The 19,063-nt window shown below is 51.0% G+C and overlaps 1 protein-coding gene across 2 annotated transcripts in view; it reads left to right on the top strand.

The window, feature by feature from the left end:
- MLXIP (MLX interacting protein) overlaps positions 1 to 19,063 on the top strand; it is a 72,170-nt gene that overhangs the window by 39,388 nt on the left and 13,719 nt on the right. For both annotated transcript variants that reach the window (XM_003932159.4, XM_074402121.1), the window contains exons 2-9: positions 11,973 to 12,079; positions 12,612 to 12,697; positions 13,841 to 13,930; positions 14,293 to 14,334; positions 14,644 to 14,815; positions 15,546 to 15,635; positions 17,177 to 17,268; positions 18,232 to 18,871. In XM_003932159.4, the coding sequence (XP_003932208.3) occupies positions 11,973 to 12,079; positions 12,612 to 12,697; positions 13,841 to 13,930; positions 14,293 to 14,334; positions 14,644 to 14,815; positions 15,546 to 15,635; positions 17,177 to 17,268; positions 18,232 to 18,871 (1,319 nt within the window). The remainder of the gene's footprint in view (positions 1 to 11,972; positions 12,080 to 12,611; positions 12,698 to 13,840; positions 13,931 to 14,292; positions 14,335 to 14,643; positions 14,816 to 15,545; positions 15,636 to 17,176; positions 17,269 to 18,231; positions 18,872 to 19,063) is intronic.

Genomic DNA, 19,063 nt, shown 5'->3' with positions numbered 1-19,063 from the left:
ATATATATATATATATATATATATATATATATATTAAATCAATAAAACTACAAAAGCTTAAAAGATAAAAGTGAAAACTTAATCTCTGAATGGGTGGGAGGGCAGACAGGGAGGCAATACAAGAAATTATAAAGAACGACCAGTAGAGGCCAGGTGCGATGGCTCACGCCTGTAATCTCAGCACTTTGGGAATCTGAGGCAGGTGGATCACCTGAGATCAGGAGTTCAAGACCAGCCTGGCCAACATGGTGAAACCCTGTCTCTACTAAAAATACAAAAAATTAGCCGGGCATCGTGGCGGGCACCTGTAATCCCAGCTGCTTGGGAGGCTGAGGCAGGAGAATTGCTTGAACCTGGGAGGCAGAGGTTGCAGTAAGCTGAGATTGCACCATTGCACTCCAGCCTGTGACAAGAGAGAAACTCCATCTCAAAAAAAAAAAAAAAAACACCAATGGAGATGACTCCGCAAATATGTAACCTATATTCAAAGACTTGCCATAAAAACAAGTAAAGGCAGTGAAAATCTTAGGGGAAACATTTGCTGAAACATCACAAAACATTAGTACCACTAATATTATAGTATTGCAAATATAAAATAGCAAGGAAAACAACAGCTGACAGCTGGGCGTGGTGGCTCATGCCTGTAATCTCAGTACTTTGGGAGGTCGAGATGGGCAGATCACCTGAGTTCAGGAATTTAAGACCAGCCTGGCCAACATGGTGAAAACCTGTCTCTACAAAAATACAAATATTACCCAGGTGTGATGGTGGGTGGCTGTAATCCTAGCCACTCAGAAGGCTGAGGCAGAAGAATCACCTGAACTCAGGAGGCAGAGGTTGCAGGGAACTGAGATCATGCTGCGTCACTCCAGCCTGGGCAACAGAGCCAGACTGTGTCTCAAAAACACACACACACACACACACACACAGAGCGACTGACGTTTTAATGGCTGTAAATGATGTGTAGTCTGTTTACTAGTAATGTCTCAAAGCAGATTTCCCACTTTTGACATTGTGCTGCAGCAACACAAGAGCCACCACTGGGGAAAGCTGGGTGAAGGGTACATGGGGCCCTTTGTTCTATTTGTGTGACTTCCTGTGAGTCTCTAATTATTTCAAAATAAGTTTTTAGAAAAAGCGAAGGGCATGGACAAACAGCTCAGAAAATAAGAGACGCATAGCTAACGTACAGGTTTTTAATTATGAAATTTCATTAATGATACAAATTGAAGTGAAACATGGAGTTTGTCTATCGCAAATCTGGACTCCCATCTCCAGGCCAGAGGAGTTGGGAACACCCTGGAGTCTGACTGGGGTTTACTCACCTGGCGAGGAAACCTGGGACTCTGGCTTTAAATGGTACCCTGCCCAGGGGTGGCTGCCCCTGCTTGAAAGTCCAGTTATGGCTTGAATCTGACAGGAAACTTAAGAACATGCCCAATAATCTCCTAAAACTCAGGAGCATGCCTCAGTATCCCAGCATTGACCCTCCTACCTGCTGTGGCTGACCCAGCTGTCCTGCCTGGTGGATCGTGGTTGCTGTTTTGCTGAGGGTAGGCTGGGGCGGCCTGAGTGACGAGGCCAGAAATGGAGCCACTCTCCTTTCTTTGTTGGTTAGCAGTGGTGTAGGCATGATGGTGTCTGTGCTTCAGCGAAAGGCCAGGACACAGCTCTCCCAGGCAGAGTGAAGTCACCATCGCAGCAGGCACATCTTGCCTGGTATCCATGTCCTCAAGTTGCACTATTTTTGGGTCATCATGGAATGATTACTCCCTGCTTTTCACAAACACAAAAGACAAATATATACCCTCACAAACAAGCTGGCACACATGTGGGCAGAGCACCTGCAAGTACTTGAACGCTGGCACACTGGAGGGTACTCCTGCCTTCCTGTCACAGTCCTTGGAGCCCACTTCTCTTAGCAAGATGTTCTAGAACAGAAAAAATGAAGATGCCAAGGGATCCACTATGAGGTTGCAGCAGGGCCTGAAACCCCTGGGCTTCCTCTGTAGGAGGCTCTCTGTGGGCAGGTGGCCCACAGAGGTGCACACTGCCCCTCCTGCCAGGACACTGGTTGTGGCCCCTCCCGCAACCCGGCTCCTCAGTGTACCTTTGTCTGTCTGTAGCCTGTTAGCTTTGGCTCCTGGCAGCCTGTGCTACCAGGCCCAGATTCCAGGACCAGCCAATAGAGACTGCCCTTTTGAAGCAAGTGAATTGGACTCCTGGAAGAGTCATTCCTCCATTCCCTCATTGAAACCACCTAATAACCGTGATCCTCATATCTGGATCTGGTGCACAAAATTGACTCATCCATAAGTTTATATCTGTTTTTGTAATTAATTGCCTTTCATAACTAATTAGAAGCCCTGGAATGTCTTGTACCTGGCCTGGTCTTTTTTCCTTGTTTATTTTGAAAAAGTACTACAGTATCCCCCCATATCTGAGGGCATGTGTTCTAAGACCCCAGTGGATGCCTGAAAGCACAGGTAGTACCAAACCCTGTATACACTACATTTTTTCACTGTATGTATTTGTGATAAAGCTTAATTGATAAGTTAGGCACAGTAAGAAATTAACAACAGGGGGCCAGGCGCGGTGGCTCAAGCCTGTAATCCCAGCACTTTGGGAGGCCGAGGCAGGTGGATCACGAGGTCAAGAGATTGAGACCATCCTGGTCAACATGGTGAAACCCCGTCTCTACTAAAAATACAAAAAAGTAGCTGGGCATGGTGGCACGTGCCTGTAATCCGAGCTACTCAGGAGGCTGAGGCAAGAGAATTGCCTGAACCCAGGAGGTGGAGGTTGCGGTGAGCCGAGATCGTCCCATTGCACTCCAGCCTGGGTAACAAGAGTGAAACTCCGTCTCAAAAAAAAAAAAAAAAAAAAAGAAAGAAAGAAAGAAATTAACAACAATAATCACATAGAGCAGTGACGGCAATCGGCGATTCACAATTGCATGGACAGAAGATACATTTTTACCATAGATCTTAGCCACCTCAGCATGTGATTTTTTTCTTTATTAAGTTAAGAACTTGCCTTTTCACTTCATGAAAACACTTTAAGTCTTCTAGTGGTCATATCTGAATTACCAGCATCACTACTCTTTCGCTTTGGGGCCATTATTAAGTAAAAGTAAAATAAGCGCTACCTGAACATAAGCACTGTGACACCGTAACCATGGATCTGATCACTGAGATGGCCACTACATGACTTAGCAGACAGGTGCCATTTACAGCATGGATCTGCTGGACAGAGGGATGAGTCATGTCCCAGGCAGGACAGAGTGGTATGGCATGAAATTCCATGCACGGTTTACGATTTACAGATTGTTTATTTCTGCAACTTTCCATGTAATATATTCAGACAGCAGTTGATCGTGGGTAAACCACAATACCGCAGAAAAGGGAGGAATGCTGTACATTCCAGTGTTCTGTTTCAACAACACTAAGCAGTGACCAGTGAACACTGCAGCTCACTGGACCCCTTGCTTCTCCAGCACATCTCTGCAAAGAGAAATTGCTATGTCACTCTTAGCCTTTTCTAATGTATCCATCTTGAGATCTGCTGCCTGTCTTTTCTCCTTCCTTTCCTATGTGTCTGTGTGACTGTGTATATAAATGATAGCCATACTGGGCAAGGCGTGGTGGCTCACACCTATAATCCCAGCACTTTGGGAGGCTGAGGTGGGTGGATCACATGAGGCCAGGAGTTGGAGACAAGCCTGGCCAACATGGCAAAACCCTATCTCTACTAAAAATACAAAAATTAGCCAAGTGTGGTGACATGCCTGTAGTGGTGGCACATCGCAGCTACTCGGGAGGCTGAGGTATGAGAAACACTTTAGCACAGGAGGCAGACGTTGCAGTCAGCCAAGACTGTGCCACTGCACTCCAGCCTGGGCAACAGAGTGAGACTGTCTCAAAAAAAAATAGGCTGGGTATGGTGGCTCTCACATGTAATCCCAGCACTTTGGGAGGCTGAGGTGGGCAGATCACGAGGTCAGGAGATTTGAGACCATCCTGGTCAACATGGTGAAACCCCATCTCTACTAAAATATGAGAAAAAATTAACCGAGTGTGGTGGCGTGTGCCTGTAGTCCCGGCTACTCAGGAGGCTGAGGCAGGGGAATTAGGCAGAGGTTGTGGTGAGCCGAGATTGCGCCACTGCACTCCAGTCTGGTGACAGAGTGACACTCTGTCTCAATCAATCAATCAATCAATCATTAAAATAAAAAATAAATGGTAGCCACACCTTATATCTTGCGCCTTGGTTTTGTTTTTGTTTTTTCACTTACTTAACAGTGCGTCTTGTAGGTCTTGCCTACGTATTACCACATAGGAATGTGTTATTTTAAAAATTGCCCCATAGTGTTCCACTATGTAGATATGCCACAGTTTTAGCTGGTCCCCTGTGATGACTATCTAGGTTATTTCAACCCTTTGCTGCTGCAAACAGTGCTGCAGTTTCATGTCCCTCTCTTCACGTCTCTGTGCCTATGTGCAAGTGGATCTGTGGAATCACTTCCTAGAGTGGATTTGTGGGTCACAGGGATGCACATTTTTGATGTCGATGGGCAGTGTCAGCTTGCCCTTCAGGAAGGCTCACAATTGTTTTTGCCCATCGTTCTATCCCCAGCACCAGCTCAGTGATGAGAACTCTTCCCCACCAAGAGTCCTAAACTGATTGGGAAATAAAACAGAGGAGTCACTTTGTAACAGCAGTATTCACAGTAGCCCAAAGGTGGAACGACCCGTGTCCTGCTGATGATGGATAAACAGAATGTGGTCCATCTATGAGTGGAGTATGATTCTGCCTTGAAAGTAGTGAAGTTCAAAAAATAATTTTTCTTTCTTTCCCTCTTTCTCTCTTTCCTCCCCCCCCTTCCCTCCTCCTCCTTCCCTCCCCCCTCCCCTCTTTCCCTTCCTCCCTCTTCCTTCCCTCCTTCCTGCTTCTCTTTTTTTCCAAATTATTTGGGAAAGAACTTCCTCTCTCTTTCTCTCTTCCCTTCCTTCTTTCCTTCTCTTTCTTTTCTCTTGTCTTCTTTTGAAACAGGGTCTTGCCCTGTCACCCGGGCTGAAGTGCAGTGGTATCATAGTGGCTCACTGCAGCCTCGACCTCCCAGGCTTGAGCAATCCTCCGCTCTCAACCTCCTGAATAGCTAGGAACACAGGCACATTCCACAAAGCCCAGCTAATTTCCTAATTTTTGTAGAAATGGGGGTCTCACTATGTTACCCAAACTGGTCTCGAACGCCTTGGCCCCTCAAAGTGCTGGGATTACAGGTATGGAACTAGGTAATTAATGGTGCTGGTTATAAAACATGGTGAATGTTCTTAATGGCACAGAATCACCTACTTTAAAATGGTAAAATGGTAAATTTTATATTTATTTTCCACAAGAAAAAGAGTCAGCAGATGGTGGCCAAAATATTTCCTTTATTGTTGTCCAAGTGAGGATATGGCTTGTTAAGTAAACCCCAGACTGACCTCCTACCCCCACCCTCCCTCCAGGAGCAGAGGAAAGAGGGAACGACCCCAGCCCAGGTTCCCCTTCAGCGCTCACTGTGACATGCCCCACTCTACCTGTCTGTCAGGGAGTAGGGAGGGTCGGGAGGAAGCCAGGGATGTGGTTTTTTTGGTTTTTTTTTGTTTTTTTTAGGTGGAGTCTTGCTCTGTTGCCAGGCTGGAGTGCAGTGGTGCACTTGGCTCAGCTCACTGCAGTCTCTGCCTCCTGGGTTCAAGTGATTCCCCTGCTTTTTAGCCTCCTGAGTAGCTGGGTCTACAGGCATGTGCTACCATGCCCAGATAAGTTTTGTGGTTTTAGTAGAGATGGGGTTTCTTGATGTTGGCCAGGATGGTCTTGAACTCCTGATCTCAGGTGATCCACTCACCTTGGTCTCCAAAAGTGCTGAGATTACAGGCATGAGCTACCACACCCAGCCATTTTTTTTTTTTTAATTTTTTTTTTTTTTTTGGAGACAGAGTGTCGCTCTTGTTACCCAGGCTGGAGTGCAATGGCACGATCTCGGCTCACCGCAACCTCCGCCTCCTGGGTTCAAGCAATTCTCCTGCCTCAGCCTCCTGAGTAGCTGGGATTACAGGCACGCGCCACCATGCCCAGCTAATTTTTTGTATTTTTAGTAGAGACGGGGTTTCACCACGTTGACCAGGATGGTCTCGATCTCTCGACCTCGTGATCCACCCGCCTCGGCCTCCCAAAGTGCTGGGATTACAGGCTTGAGCCACCGTGCCCGGCTTTTTTTTTTTTTTTTAACTGAGACTGAGTCTCGCTCTGTTGCCCAGGCTGGAGTGCAGTGGCAAGGTCATAGCTCACTACAACCTCCACCTCCTGGATTCAAGCCATTCTCCTGCCTCAGCCTCCTGAGTAGCTGGAATTACAGGCACACACCACCACACCTGGCTAATTTTTGTATTTTTAGTAGAGACAGGGTTTCACCATGTTGGCCAGGCTGGTCTCGAACTCCTGACCTTGTGATCTGCCCACCTCGGCCTCCCAAAGTGCTGGGATTACACACATGAGCCACCACACCTGGCCTCTGTGTGCTTTCTTTTGGAGAGAATGATCTGAGCATGAGTCAGGAGTTCATCCCAACCGGAACCAACAAAATTAGCCATGCCCTGCCTGCCCTTTCTGCCTGCCCCTGTTCTTACTTCCAGCTTGGTCTGTGCAAGGCTTTCAATTTAATTTCCTTCCATTCCAAAGCACTCTTTTGCCAGACTTCTGAGGAATTCATGGTTTGCTAGTTTCTTCCAAGAAAAGTTTTGAGAGAGACCTTTGTTGTACTGTGAATTTCCTGTTTCATGTCAAGAACCTGCCTTCTAGGAAGGGCGGCCATGGCAGAGCTGTGTAAAGATTGTTCTTCATGGAAAATTTAGCATTCGTTTAATAACTCCATATTTAAAACACCTCTCATGTGCTAGGCCCTGTGCTGGCGACCCTAGGCAACAGTCTTCCCCCAGAGGGGAGGAGAGGGCTAGCGAATGGGTGAATGCAGTCCGGCTTCGCTGTTTTCATGGGGAGATGGCAGGGGTGGGTTCAAGGGGCAGAGGCCGGAGGAGGATTGTGGGTCTTGGGGGGAAGCCAGTGGTCTCACAGAAATGGTCAGAACATGTTTCTGGTCTACTTCTAAGAAAGATTCCGACATAATTCTGAGTTAGACTCAGGGGCAGCCCAGTCACCTTTGTCTGGAATATGTTAAGCTGGTGGCGTGAGTTGGGAGAGCAGAAGTCCTCCCAACCACAGATGCTTTCTGCTGGTGCTGCCCTGGGGGCTCTGCCAGGGCAGGCTCCCTCCACTGCCGCATCCCTTGTGGGCTTTTTAAAAGAGAATTTTAGACAGGGTCTCTTGTCACCCAGACTGAGGTGCAGTGGTGCCAGGATAGCTCACTGCCCTCTCCAGCTCCTGGGATCCAGGGATCCTCCCAGCTCAGCCTTCCAAATAGCCTGGACCACAGGCTGCTTGGTCTGTACTTGGCTACTTTAGCATTAATTTAATAACTCATTTAGTAACTGCACACATTGCATCCAAAGGCACAGGTCACCACTCCCCGCTATTTTCTTTTTTCTTTTTGAGACAGAGCCTCGCTCTGTCACCCAGGCTGACAATCTTGGCTCACTGCAACCTCCGCCTCCCAGGTTCAAGTGATTCTCCTGCCTCAGCCTCTTGAGTAGCTGGGATTACAGGTGCCCACCACTGTACCCGGTGTATTTTTAGCAGAGACAGCGTTTCACCATGGTGTTCAGGCTGGTCTCTTAACTCCTGACCTTGTGTCGCCCGCCTTGGCCTCCCAAAGTGCTGAGATTACGGGCGTGAGCCCCTGAGCTTGGCCGGCTTTGTCTGCCTCCTCTCTGGTCCCTCCCCTCCCCTCCCCTCCCCTCCCCTCCCCTCCCCTCCCCTTTCTTTCTTTTGTCTTGCTGTGTTGTCCAGGCTGCTTTGGAACTCCTGGGCTCAAGTGATCCTCCCACCTCAGCCTTCCAAAGTGCTGGGATTACAGGCTTGAGCCATTGCACCTGGCCTCTTGTGGGACTTTTGGAACAGGTTTTCCTGAGTACCTTGTGAAGAAGGGTCCCCGTGGATGTCTTGTCCTCTCCCCTCCTTTGAAGATTGACAGTGCACAGCCTAACAGCTCTGCCAGGCCCATCAGGAGAGAAATCTACACAAGCCTGCCCAGCGTTGCCAGGCATGAGTTGTCCAGGGCATCCCTTCCTTTGTAACACCTGAAGCATTCATTTTCCCTCGCCACCTTCTGAGGCATCATAGAACTACACGCATTACCTCCACAGATCTTGACTTGAAATTGCCGTGGGGGTGGTCTGGAGGTGCTGGTGGTCGACCCTTTCTGGCTGTGGCTGGTCGAAGTTTGGGTTTTGATTTGGACACCCTTCTTTGTGTTGGTTGAGCACCACCTGTTGGCCATGGAGGTATTACAGAAACCCGGGGTGGAGGGGTGATCCCATTTGGGAGTTCTGGTCTCTGTGTTGCTGCTGAAGTCTGACTGCTGGACGTAAACACCAAAGAAAAGGGAAACATTTCAGCTCACGGAGAGGAAGAAGAGAGGACCCTCAAACTAAACCTTGAGGTTTCTAGCCGGTAAGGCTAAATTTCCCTGCATCTTGCCACTCCCCTCATTGCATGGGATTGAAGCTGTTGGTGTGTGACACCCTTTTTGGTTTCTTTTTTTTTTTTTTTTTTTTTGGAGACAGAGTCTTGCTCCTTCACTTAGGCTGGAGTGCATCGGTACCATCATGGCTCACTGCAGCTTCAAACACCTGGGCTCAAGCATTCCTCCTGCCTCAGTCTCCCCAGTAGCTGGGACTACAGGCAGGTGCTACCACACCTGGCTCACACATTGAGGGCTTTTCACTGCCTGGATCAGGCTGAGTTCCTGCTCACTGGAGCCACCACAGGCCAGGCAGAAGGAACTGCATGGGCCTGGCCTCCTCTCGGCTGAGCTGGTGTTCCTTATCCACTAGGCCTTTGCTTAAATGCCACTTCCTCCAGAAAACCTCTCCTGGCTGCTCTGGCCAGGTTGGTTATCCACCTTGTGCCTACAACTGTCTGCCCTTCAGGACACTCAGCTTACAGGCATGACATGTGCCTCCGCCAAGGGCATGCTGCATGAGGGGGACCTCACCGCCTCACCCGTCCTCCGACCTCAGTCTTCAGCTCTTCACAGTGCGGAGCGGGTGAGGCTTCTGCAGCTACAAGGATCCTACCCTCAGGGCTGGCCTCTCACTTGAGGCCGACCTCTGCCCAGGTCTCTGTTCCTGGTGTTGGCAGAGGGCACAGGTGTCACCTTTTCCACTTGTGGAGGAAGAGGAACCACATGGCAATATGGCAAATGTAAGAGAAAGGGCTTTTGAAGTCAGGGCAGGGGTTGTTAAAAACATCATGCCCGGCTGGGCGTGGTGGCTCATGCCTGTAATCCCAGCACTTTGGGAGGTGGAGGTGGAAGGATCACTTGAGGTCAGGAGTTCAAGACCAGCCTGGCTAACATGATGAAACCCCATCTCTACTAAAAATACAAAAATTAGGCCGGGCGCAGTGGCTCACACCTGTAACCCCAGCACTTTGGGAGGCTAAGGTGAGCGGATCACCTGAGGTCAGGAGTTTGAGACCAGCCTGACTAGCATGGTGAAACCCCGTCTCTACTAAAAATACAAAATTAGTCAGGTGTGGTGGCACATTTCTGTAATCACAGCTACTTGGAGGCTGAGGCAGGAGAATCACTTGAACCTGGGAGGCAGAGGTTGCAGTGAGCCAAGATCGTGCCACTGCACTCCAGCCTGGACAACAGGAGCGAAACTCCATCTCAAAAACAAAAAAAATTTGGCAGATGTGGTGGCTTGTGGCTGTAGTCCCAGCTACTCGAGTGTCTGAGGCCGTTGAATCACTTGAACCCAGGAGGCAGAGGTTGCAGTGAGCCAAGATCGTGCCTCTGCACTCCAGGCTGGGCAACAGAGTGAGACTCCATCTCAAAAAAAAAAAAATATGCTTTTCAGTAATAACTGTAGATCATTAAGATGGTTATTAATATCTTTGTGTTTGCCGGGCGCGGTGGCTCAAGCCTGTAATCCCAGCACTTTGGGAGGCCGAGGCGGGTGGATCACGAGGTCAAGAGATGGAGACCATCCTGGTCAACATGGTGAAACCCCGTCTCTACTAAAAATACAAAAAGTTAGCTGGGCATGGTGGTGCGTGCCTGTAATCCCAGCTACTCAGGAGGCTGAGGCAGGAGAATTGCCTGAACCCAGGAGGCGGAGGTTGCGGTGAGCCGAGATCGTGCCATTGCACTCCAGCCTGGGTAACAAGAGCGAAACTCCGTCTCAAAAAAAAAAAAAAAAAAAAAAAAAAAAAAATCTTTGTTTTTGCTTTAGGGTTTACCAGTTGTGTGTGTCTAAGCATGTACGTGTGTGTGTGTGTGTATTTTACTGTACACAAGTATGCTCTCATTTAGTCCTTATTAACATACTCTGGAGGAGAGTGTGTCATTCTGCTTGTACCCAGGACACTGCTGTGGCTGCCACAGGTAGGCAGCAGGTATGCCATGACACAGTGATGGCTCTCTGGTGCCGCAGCTGCCTGCTGTACCACCAGTGAGGCCAGGCCATCAGCATGGAGGTAGGTTAGACAAGCCTTTGAACTGGGGAGAGAAGGAAGGAAGAAAACGTGTGATTGCTCTGAGTGCCTGACCTGTTGGGCGGAGGCTGCTGCTCTCTGCATGTCTCTCGTGTGCTAAGAGGATGCACCGTGACATATTTCTGGGGGTGACATAACCTTCTGGCCTGTATTGCCCAGAACCTGGGCTCCTTGCTGGGTTGGGTGTGGACAGGCGTGAGGGTCCTGCCAGGGTCATAGTCAGGGGCATCTGCCTTCCAGAGCAGGTTCCAGCCTCACGGAATGTTTGTTGCTCAGGCGCTTCCTGTGAAGTCTGCAGCTATTGTTGGCAGATGTTGGCTTGCCACGTGGCCTTTCTGAGTGGGACTGGAGAAGGGGCAGGGCTGTGGCCTGTGGTCAGATAAAACCTCCACAGCCCCCCTGTGGTAGGGGCCAGAAATAGTGCCTTGCCCATCTCAAGCCATCTGAAAAAGAGAAACCCTATGCCACTCCCTAGAGACGGCTCCTGGCCTAGCACTTGGAAAACTGAGCTGCCCAAGACGGCTGTGCCATGGGGAGGCTGGGTTTACAAGTGCTCTTGACTTATTTAATGAAGAATTGTTAATTGAGCCCCTACTGTGTGCCAAGCCACCTAATGGTCCTCCCTAGAGAAGCTGCACTGTCCACAGGGGAAGGTGCGTGTGTGCAGACACTGCTACAGAAGTGCTCCTGTGAGACTGTCCTGAAGCGGAGAGCAGACAGACGCTGAAGGAATCGGCGCAGCCTGGGAGAGGCCAGGCCAGCTCAGAGGAGATGATGTGGGGGCAGCATCTTGAGGGATGAGGAGGTGGCCAAGTGGAGGGACATCAAGAGTGAGGACCATGTCAGAGGCTCTGGGAGGCAGGAAGGGCCCTGCCCTGCAGCAGCTCAGGCCAGCAGGATACTCAGGTGCTTGGGTTGTGAATGCCTCACGGGGGCTGGTGGCAAAGCAGATCAAAAGAGCCTAGTTTTCACTCTGTGGTCAACAGATTTCTTTTTAATTTTTAGTTATGGAAAATATGTAGCATAGGCCAAAGTAGACAGAGACTATAGTGAACCCCATATGCCGTTGCCTGCGCCAGTGGCTACACTCCATGGCCAGTCCTGTCCTCTGAACCCTGACAGCATCCCGACCACTCCCTGCCCCATGTATCGCTCTGAAGAAATCCCCCAGTGACCTGAATTCCATGAAGCCCGACCTGTGGCTGGGGTGGATCAGTCAGGAGTTTGGACCTGGAATGATTGGGTAGCACTTTTAAATTTCACTTCATTTTCAGAGGAACCACTGAGTCTCCCCACTTTGCTTTGCCTTTCAGTGGGAAGTTGGTGTCTCCAAAGTGGAAGAATTTCAAGGGCCTGAAGCTCCAGTGGAGAGATAAGATCCGGCTGAATAATGCCATCTGGCGGGCCTGGTACATGCAGTGTAAGTGCCGCCCAGCCTGCGCGCCTGTGGCGGTCAGAGCTCCATGCCTGGAGGCCTGGGCACCCAGGGGCCAGAGTCTGCTCTGCCGACAGGAAACCCAAGCCAAGTTTCTAACAGAAGTTTAGTCTCTGCCGACAGGAAACCCAAGCCAAGTCCTAGGGAAGTGGACATTTGAGGGGTGACATCTGAAGAGTCAGGGAGCAGGTCTAGGAAGACTCGGGCACGGGCCGTCTCTCTCCAGCCTGGGTGCCACGGACCTGGCAGCTTCTCCAGGAAATGAGTGTGCTGGGGCAGGCTTGTGTTGGGCTGGTCTTTCTCTGAGAAGCCACGCTGCTTTTCTGGCTGAGGGGTTATTGACAGATCCTCCCCTTTCACCTGGACTCCTTTATTCCCCTGAAATCTCCTTTTCGAAGGGAAGGAGAAGGAAAGGGTACCTGGGAATTTGTCCGCCCTTGGGGAGGGGTGCAGCAGACAGGACAGGGCTCCCTTGGGTCTGGATCATGGTGATGACTTTCACCCTCTCTCTTCTCAGATCTGGAGAAGCGCAAGAATCCTGTGTGCCACTTTGTGACGCCCCTGGACGGCTCTGTGGATGTAGATGAGCACCGCCGGCCAGAGGTACTTGGCGGTGACTCAGGGTGGCTGAGAGAGGAAACGCACTGGCACCTCACCAGGAGCGGCTCACAGCGGGCTAGTCCTGCAGGAGAGGCTGTGGAGGGGAGCCCTGGGCCTGCCCTGTGCCATCCATGGCGTGGGGGCCAGGCCTGGAACCTGGTGGCCTCTGGCAACCCCAGGCTGCCAGAGCCTCCCCCTTCTCAGAAGGGCCAGCTCGAGGATGGAGAGGGTTAATGTCTTTCTGGTAATTTTTAAAGTGTTTGTCTATGTGTGATTATACATGCACAGGAAGCGTCTAGAAGAATATACAGAAGTCTCTTAATAGCAGGAGCCTCTGGGGATAGGATTAGGGCTGCCAGGTGAGGGGAGGTTGTATTCTTCACTGCATATTCTTCCGCGTTGCTTTCATGTTGTCCAGGCATGTCTCACTGTTACGATAAAGATGGAATTTAGAAGGTAAGCTAATGAAAGACAGGGGTAATCTGGCATTAGATAGTATCAAGGGATATCATTTTGTTGGGTATGGCAATATTGTCATCAGTTCTTTATAACAAAACGTCTTTGCCATAGAGGACACACACGGAAGTGTTTGTAGGTGAGGTGATTCGGGCCTTGAGATCTGAAAGTGAGGCAGGCCCAGGCACGGAGGGGGCTCCTTAGCTCTAGAGCTGGAAGGCTGTCGTGCACGGCATCCACACTGGCAGCACTCGATGGTTGGATGTGAGGCCCCTGGAGGGCGCATTCCACCTGAAACTTCCTGGAATTGGCTGTTCATTTTTGCTCTTTGAATGTGGCAGAGGCTTTGGGGAAGGGGCATTTGTGGCGGGGGGTTGGGAGTTTCCGCAGCATTTCCCTGCTTCTTCCCCTGCTGGAGCATTCTGCTCTCAGCCCATACTCCTGGGCAGAGCCTCAGGACCGTGCCCCCAAGGCCTTTGGCTACCTTAGGTCTTGAAATGAAAGTGCATTATTAGCTAGAGGACCTGCTCGAGCACAAAAGTGGGATTTGTTTTCTGAGTGACATGGTAGCCATTGTGGGATTTCCAGCTGGATTGCCTGAGTCCTGATCATAGTGCCAGACAGGTACCTCAGTTAAGCTTTGCTGATCAAGCAGAGCCCCCTCTTTTCACTCTGCCCTCTGTCTCTCAGGCCATCACCACGGAAGGGAAGTACTGGAAGAGCCGCATCGAGATTGTGATCCGGGAGTATCACAAGTGGAGAACCTACTTCAAGAAAAGGGTATCCGGCTAGAGTTTTCAGGCAGCCAGCCGAGGGAGGGAGGGGCAGAGCCCGGGTTCAGAGCCCTGGCCGAGGCCGTAGACTCCACAGCTGCCCCACCTGGGTGTGGTGCGTCAAGAAGTAAAGCTGGGGCCCAGCGTGCCAGACTAGCCCAGGCGATGGCCTGCCGAGGTCGTGTCGTTTTTGCTCTGTTTCCCCATCTGTGCCCTGGGTGGGAGTCTCCTTTGTGCAGGCATCAGCCTGGGGTGGCATGAGCAGGACTCTTCTCCCTACATGCCTCCCTGAGAGTTCTGTATATTCTAGAGCCCTTGGGCTCTCCTAGAGCCCCTGGTGACCACCCTGTTCTGTCCCTTTGCCTACAGCTACAGCAGCACAAGGATGAGGACCTCTCCAGCTTGGCCCAGGTGAGTGGGCCTGGGATCTCTGAGGACCCCCACTGTGACATGAGACAGCAGGCACTTCAGTGGCCCACTGGGAGCCCTGCAGAAGGTGGCAGGCCATGAGCCCTCACTGGGGTCTTAGGAATGGCTCAGAAGCAGTCCAGCTCTCTCTCCTGGGTGAGCTGGAGGGAGCCACTCTCTGAATGCCTCCACCCTGGTGCCTTACTTCCGTGGAACAGCCCCTGTGACAAATTTCCCAGGTGACAGGTGTGGGAATTCTGCGTCCCACTGTTACCCTTTGACACTTCCTCCCCTGTGTTGGTGTTGTGTTAGGACTATGACATGCTGTACTGGCACAAGCACAGGGACGGATGGAAGACCCCCGTCCCCATGGAGGAGGACCCCCTGCTGGACACAGACATGCTCATGTCGGAATTCAGTGACACCCTCTTCTCCACGCTGTCTTCACACCATCCAGTGGCCTGGCCCAATCCCCGGGAAATAGGTAACCCAAACCAGGGCCTTGGGCTTTGAACAGCCAGCTGCTTCCTTCTCTGCCAGCCCGCTCCGGGCCAGGCTTCCTTCAGGGCCGGCTCTGAGCTGCTGCATGTCACGGTTGGGGGTGGGCAGTAAGGAAGGGAAGGATAGTTGGCCTCATTTAACATCCAGGCTGCACATACTGAGTGGGTGGGGTCTGCAGAGTGGGCCTACTGGGCAGCTGCCATTCCCGTGGTGCCATGGTGGGAAGACAGCAGCAGGGTCTGGTCTGAGCCAGTGGCACATTTCAGTACTGTTGTCTTCACAGGGGACATGGGCCTTGTCTAGGCTGAGGTGGCCGGGCCGTGACTCATGCTAAAGAAAGTCAGAAGCACCCCTGGGTGTGACCGCTCACCTCAGTGACATTCAGTCTTCAGTTAACCCCTCAGGGAAGAACACAGAGATTGAAAATTAGAACAGTGTTGGAGGAGGTCTCTGTTCTCTGCTGAGCTCTTCACAGCTTCCTGGGGTGTCCATTCCCTGATACTCAATTTTACCTTCCTGGCAAAAACTTACTTTCCTGCCTTTTGAGCGTGCAGAATGGCCACAAACCCATGAGAAGGTAGAAATCCCAGCCAGCTCCTTGGAAAACTCTAGAATGTGAGCAGGGCCTGGCAGGTCTGTTCCAGCCCTTTCTTCCATTCTTACATCATTGTCTGAAAAGACAAAATGGTTCCTCTTCTCTGTGGTTCCTGCAGCACATCTGGGAAATGCAGACATGATCCAGCCGGGGCTGATGCCTCTGCAGCCTAACCTGGACTTCATGGACACCTTCGAGCCTTTCCAGGGTGAGGACCAGAGGCCGAGCGCGCGGCTGCCTGCCTCTCCCGGCCCAGCACAGAGCAGATCACTGCCTTCCTTTAAGAACAAGAGTTGGTAGAATGGACAAGGGGACAGGCACAGAATTTTTTTTTAACTGAACTGTTTTTTGTAGTAACTGCAAGGTCTGGAAAGTTTTTCTGGGACATTGTTCTCCAAGGAAATTGGCCCTGGGTTTAGCCATGACTGTAAGCAGTTCTCCCTCGAAGCAGCAGAGGGCAGTGATGACACAGCCAGTTCCCTGCGAAGGCCCTGCAGTTAGATGGGTCTTTGAGCCCCTGCCATGTGAGAACAGCAGAAATCCCAGGCCTGGGCGTGTTTCAGAGCCCAAGATAGTTGACAGCATGTGTGGTTCCAACCAGAGTCCCCTTTCTACAGAAAAAAAAAAAAGACATCTCTGAGGGTAATACCCTCTGGCCATGGCATCCCCCCTCAGCCATGTGGGGTTTAGGGGTTTAGTCCTTGGTTTGTTTGAGTTTTTTGTTTTTAGAGACAGGGTCTTGCTGTGTCACCCAGGCTGGAGAGCAGTGGCTTAATCATGGTTCACTGTAGCCCTGAACTCCCAGGCTCAAGTGATCCTCAGACTTCAGCCTCCTGAGTATCTCGGACCAGGGGCATGCACCACCACACCCAGATTATTTCTTCATTTTTAAAAAAGATGGAGTCTCCTATGTTGCCCAGGTGATCCTCCTGCCTCTGCTTCCCAAAGTGCTGGGATTACAGGTGTAAGCCACCACACCCAGCCTGTTTTCGTCTTTTATTTTGAGACAGAGTCTTGCTCTGTAGCCCAGACTGGAATGCAGTGGCATGAACACAGCTCACTGCACCCTCAATCTCCTGGGCTTCAGCGATATTCCTGCCTCAGCCTCCCATGTAGTTGGGACCAATGGTGTGCACCGTCGTCATGCCTGGCTTTTTTTTTTTTTTTTTTTTTTTTCCCCCTCCAAAGATGGAGTCTTGCTCTGTCGCCAGGCTGGAGTGCAGTGGTGCGATCTCGGCTCACTGCAACCTCTGACTCCCTGGGTTCAAGCAATTCTCCTGCCTCAGTCTCCTGAGTAGCTGGGACTACAGGCACGTGCCACCACATCCAGCTAATTTTTGTAGTTTTAGTAGAGACGGGGTTTCACCATGTTGGCAGGGGTGGTCTTGATCTCTTGACCTCATGATCCACCCGCCTCGGCCTCCCACAGTGCTGGGATTACAGGATGGTGTTGACCTCACGATTTGCCCACCTTGGCCTCCCAAAGTGCTGGGATTACAGTTGTCAGCCACCACTCCTGGCCGGCTTTTTTTTTTTTTTTTTTTTTTTTTTTTTTATAATACTGATGAGGTCTCATTTTGTTCCCAGCCTGGTCTTGAACTCTTGATCTCAAGTAAGTGATGATCCCACTTAAGCCTCCCAAAGTGCTGGGAGTATAGGCATGAGCCGCCATGCCTGGCCCTGTTTGAGTCTTGATTCCAGCAAATGCCAGGCACACTGAGCTCAAGAGACCCTGTTGTTGTTTTTCAGACCTCTTCTCTTCTAGCCGCTCCATTTTTGGCTCCATGCTACCTGCACCTGCCTCAGCACCTGTACCAGATCCCAACAACCCACCTGCACAGGTAGTGGAAGCTGGGGAATGGGTGGAGGAAGGGACCAGCAGGCACAGGGCTGCTCATCAAAGCTTTACCGCCAGAGCGAGGCTAATGACACAGCCACACAGTCACCAGCAAAGCACCAAACAGTGCCAGACCAGCGCTAATGTGCAGAGGCACAATTCCAGCCCTGTTGATGGCATCCTTCAGCACCCATGAGGTTCGAGAGACCCTGTTGGTCCAGGTGTGCTCCTGCCTGAGGTGCCAGGTAACCTATATGCAGCTAGGTCTGCTCCAGCTAATTAAGGCAGAATTAGCTAGACAACGAAGAAAAACATGGATTACTAACAAAAATAACATCTGTATATTTCTTTCACATTTTACTAAGCAATCAAAAAAGTTGCTTACAAGTGCTTGGGCTACAGAGCTGAGTGAGGAACCGTTCTTTGTCCTTATGGATCCCTCATGATTATGCCCATGACCAGTTAGACACTGGTAATAACCTGGCACCATCTTCAAACCAACTCCGGAAAGAATTTCTGCTGCAGAGACTGGGATCTGAACTACTGATTCCTCATAGCTTTTCCCATTTAGCAAGAGGTGGCCTCACAAAGAGTTGACACGTGAAACTGTTCTCGGGAGCCCCGAGCAGCTGCAGTCCAGGCTGCCTCTGCTCAGTAATAGAAGATGGCAGAGACTGGGGAGAGCTGGATTCTAGAAACAAAATATTCCCAGGCTGCTAACCAGCCGTGCCAGGGCCGCTGCCTGGTCTGAGGACTGAGTATTTAGTTTTTAATGGAAACAAGACCCCTAAGCCACACAGGAAAACACAGATCGGTGTCCCGAGATTAGCAGCCACAGGCATGGAGACCTGGCCTTTGTCCCTCTGTCCCAATGCCTAGCCTGTCTCGTTGGACTTGCTAGTGTGCAGCTCTCGAAAGGAATCGTCTGAACCAGCATTGCTTCCAAGCTCCTCTGTTCCTTTTTCAGGAGAGCATCCTGCCGACCCCCGCCCTCCCCACCGTGAGCCTTCCTGACAGCCTCATCGCGCCCCATGCTGCCCCATCCCTGGATCCTGTGGATGGGCAGGGCTGTGAACCCGCTTCCCGGACTGAGGACCCATTTATCCAGCCCACAGACTTCGGTCCCTCAGAGCCGCCTCTGAGTGTCCCACAGCCCTTCCTGCCCGTCTTCACCATGCCCCTGCTGTCCCCCAGCCCTGCCCCGCCATCTGTGTCCCCAATGTTACCGATAGTTCCTCCTCCAGCCACTGCCCTGAACCCTCCGGCTCCACCCGCCTTCCAGCAGCCACAGAAGTTTGTTGGAGTCAGCAAACCGCCGTCTGTCATCACCCACACAGCCTCCGCAACCCTCACCCATGATGCCTCCGCCACCACCTTCAGCCAGAGTCAGGGCCTCGTCATCACCACCCATCACCCTGCCCCATCAGTGACTCCCTGTGGCCTGACACTGTCTCCTGTCACCCGGCCTCCCCAGCCTCGGTTAACTTTTGTGCATCCCAAACCTGTATCCTTGACGGGGGTAAGGCCTAAGCAGCCTCACAAAATAGTGCCTGCTCCCAAACCAGAGCCCATGTCCTTGGTGTTGAAGAATGCCTGCATCGCCCCAGGTGAGCCAGGTGGGGGACTCAGTGTGGGGCTCCCCCAACCCAGAGGGATGTTTTCCTGTCCCAGAGGCTTTCAAACTTGTTATCACCACCACCCTGGTTCTCACACATGCGCACGTGCATGTGCGCACACACACAAATGAAACAAAAGTGTCATGAAATAATACATGTGTATGATCTATTCTGTTTTCTATT

The sequence above is a fragment of the Saimiri boliviensis genome, chromosome 7 (genome assembly GCF_048565385.1).
Source record: "Saimiri boliviensis isolate mSaiBol1 chromosome 7, mSaiBol1.pri, whole genome shotgun sequence".
NCBI classification, from domain to species: Eukaryota; Metazoa; Chordata; class Mammalia; order Primates; family Cebidae; genus Saimiri; species Saimiri boliviensis.
The sequence above is the reverse complement of the archived record's forward strand: the minus strand, read 5'-3'. Positions and strand labels throughout refer to the sequence as shown.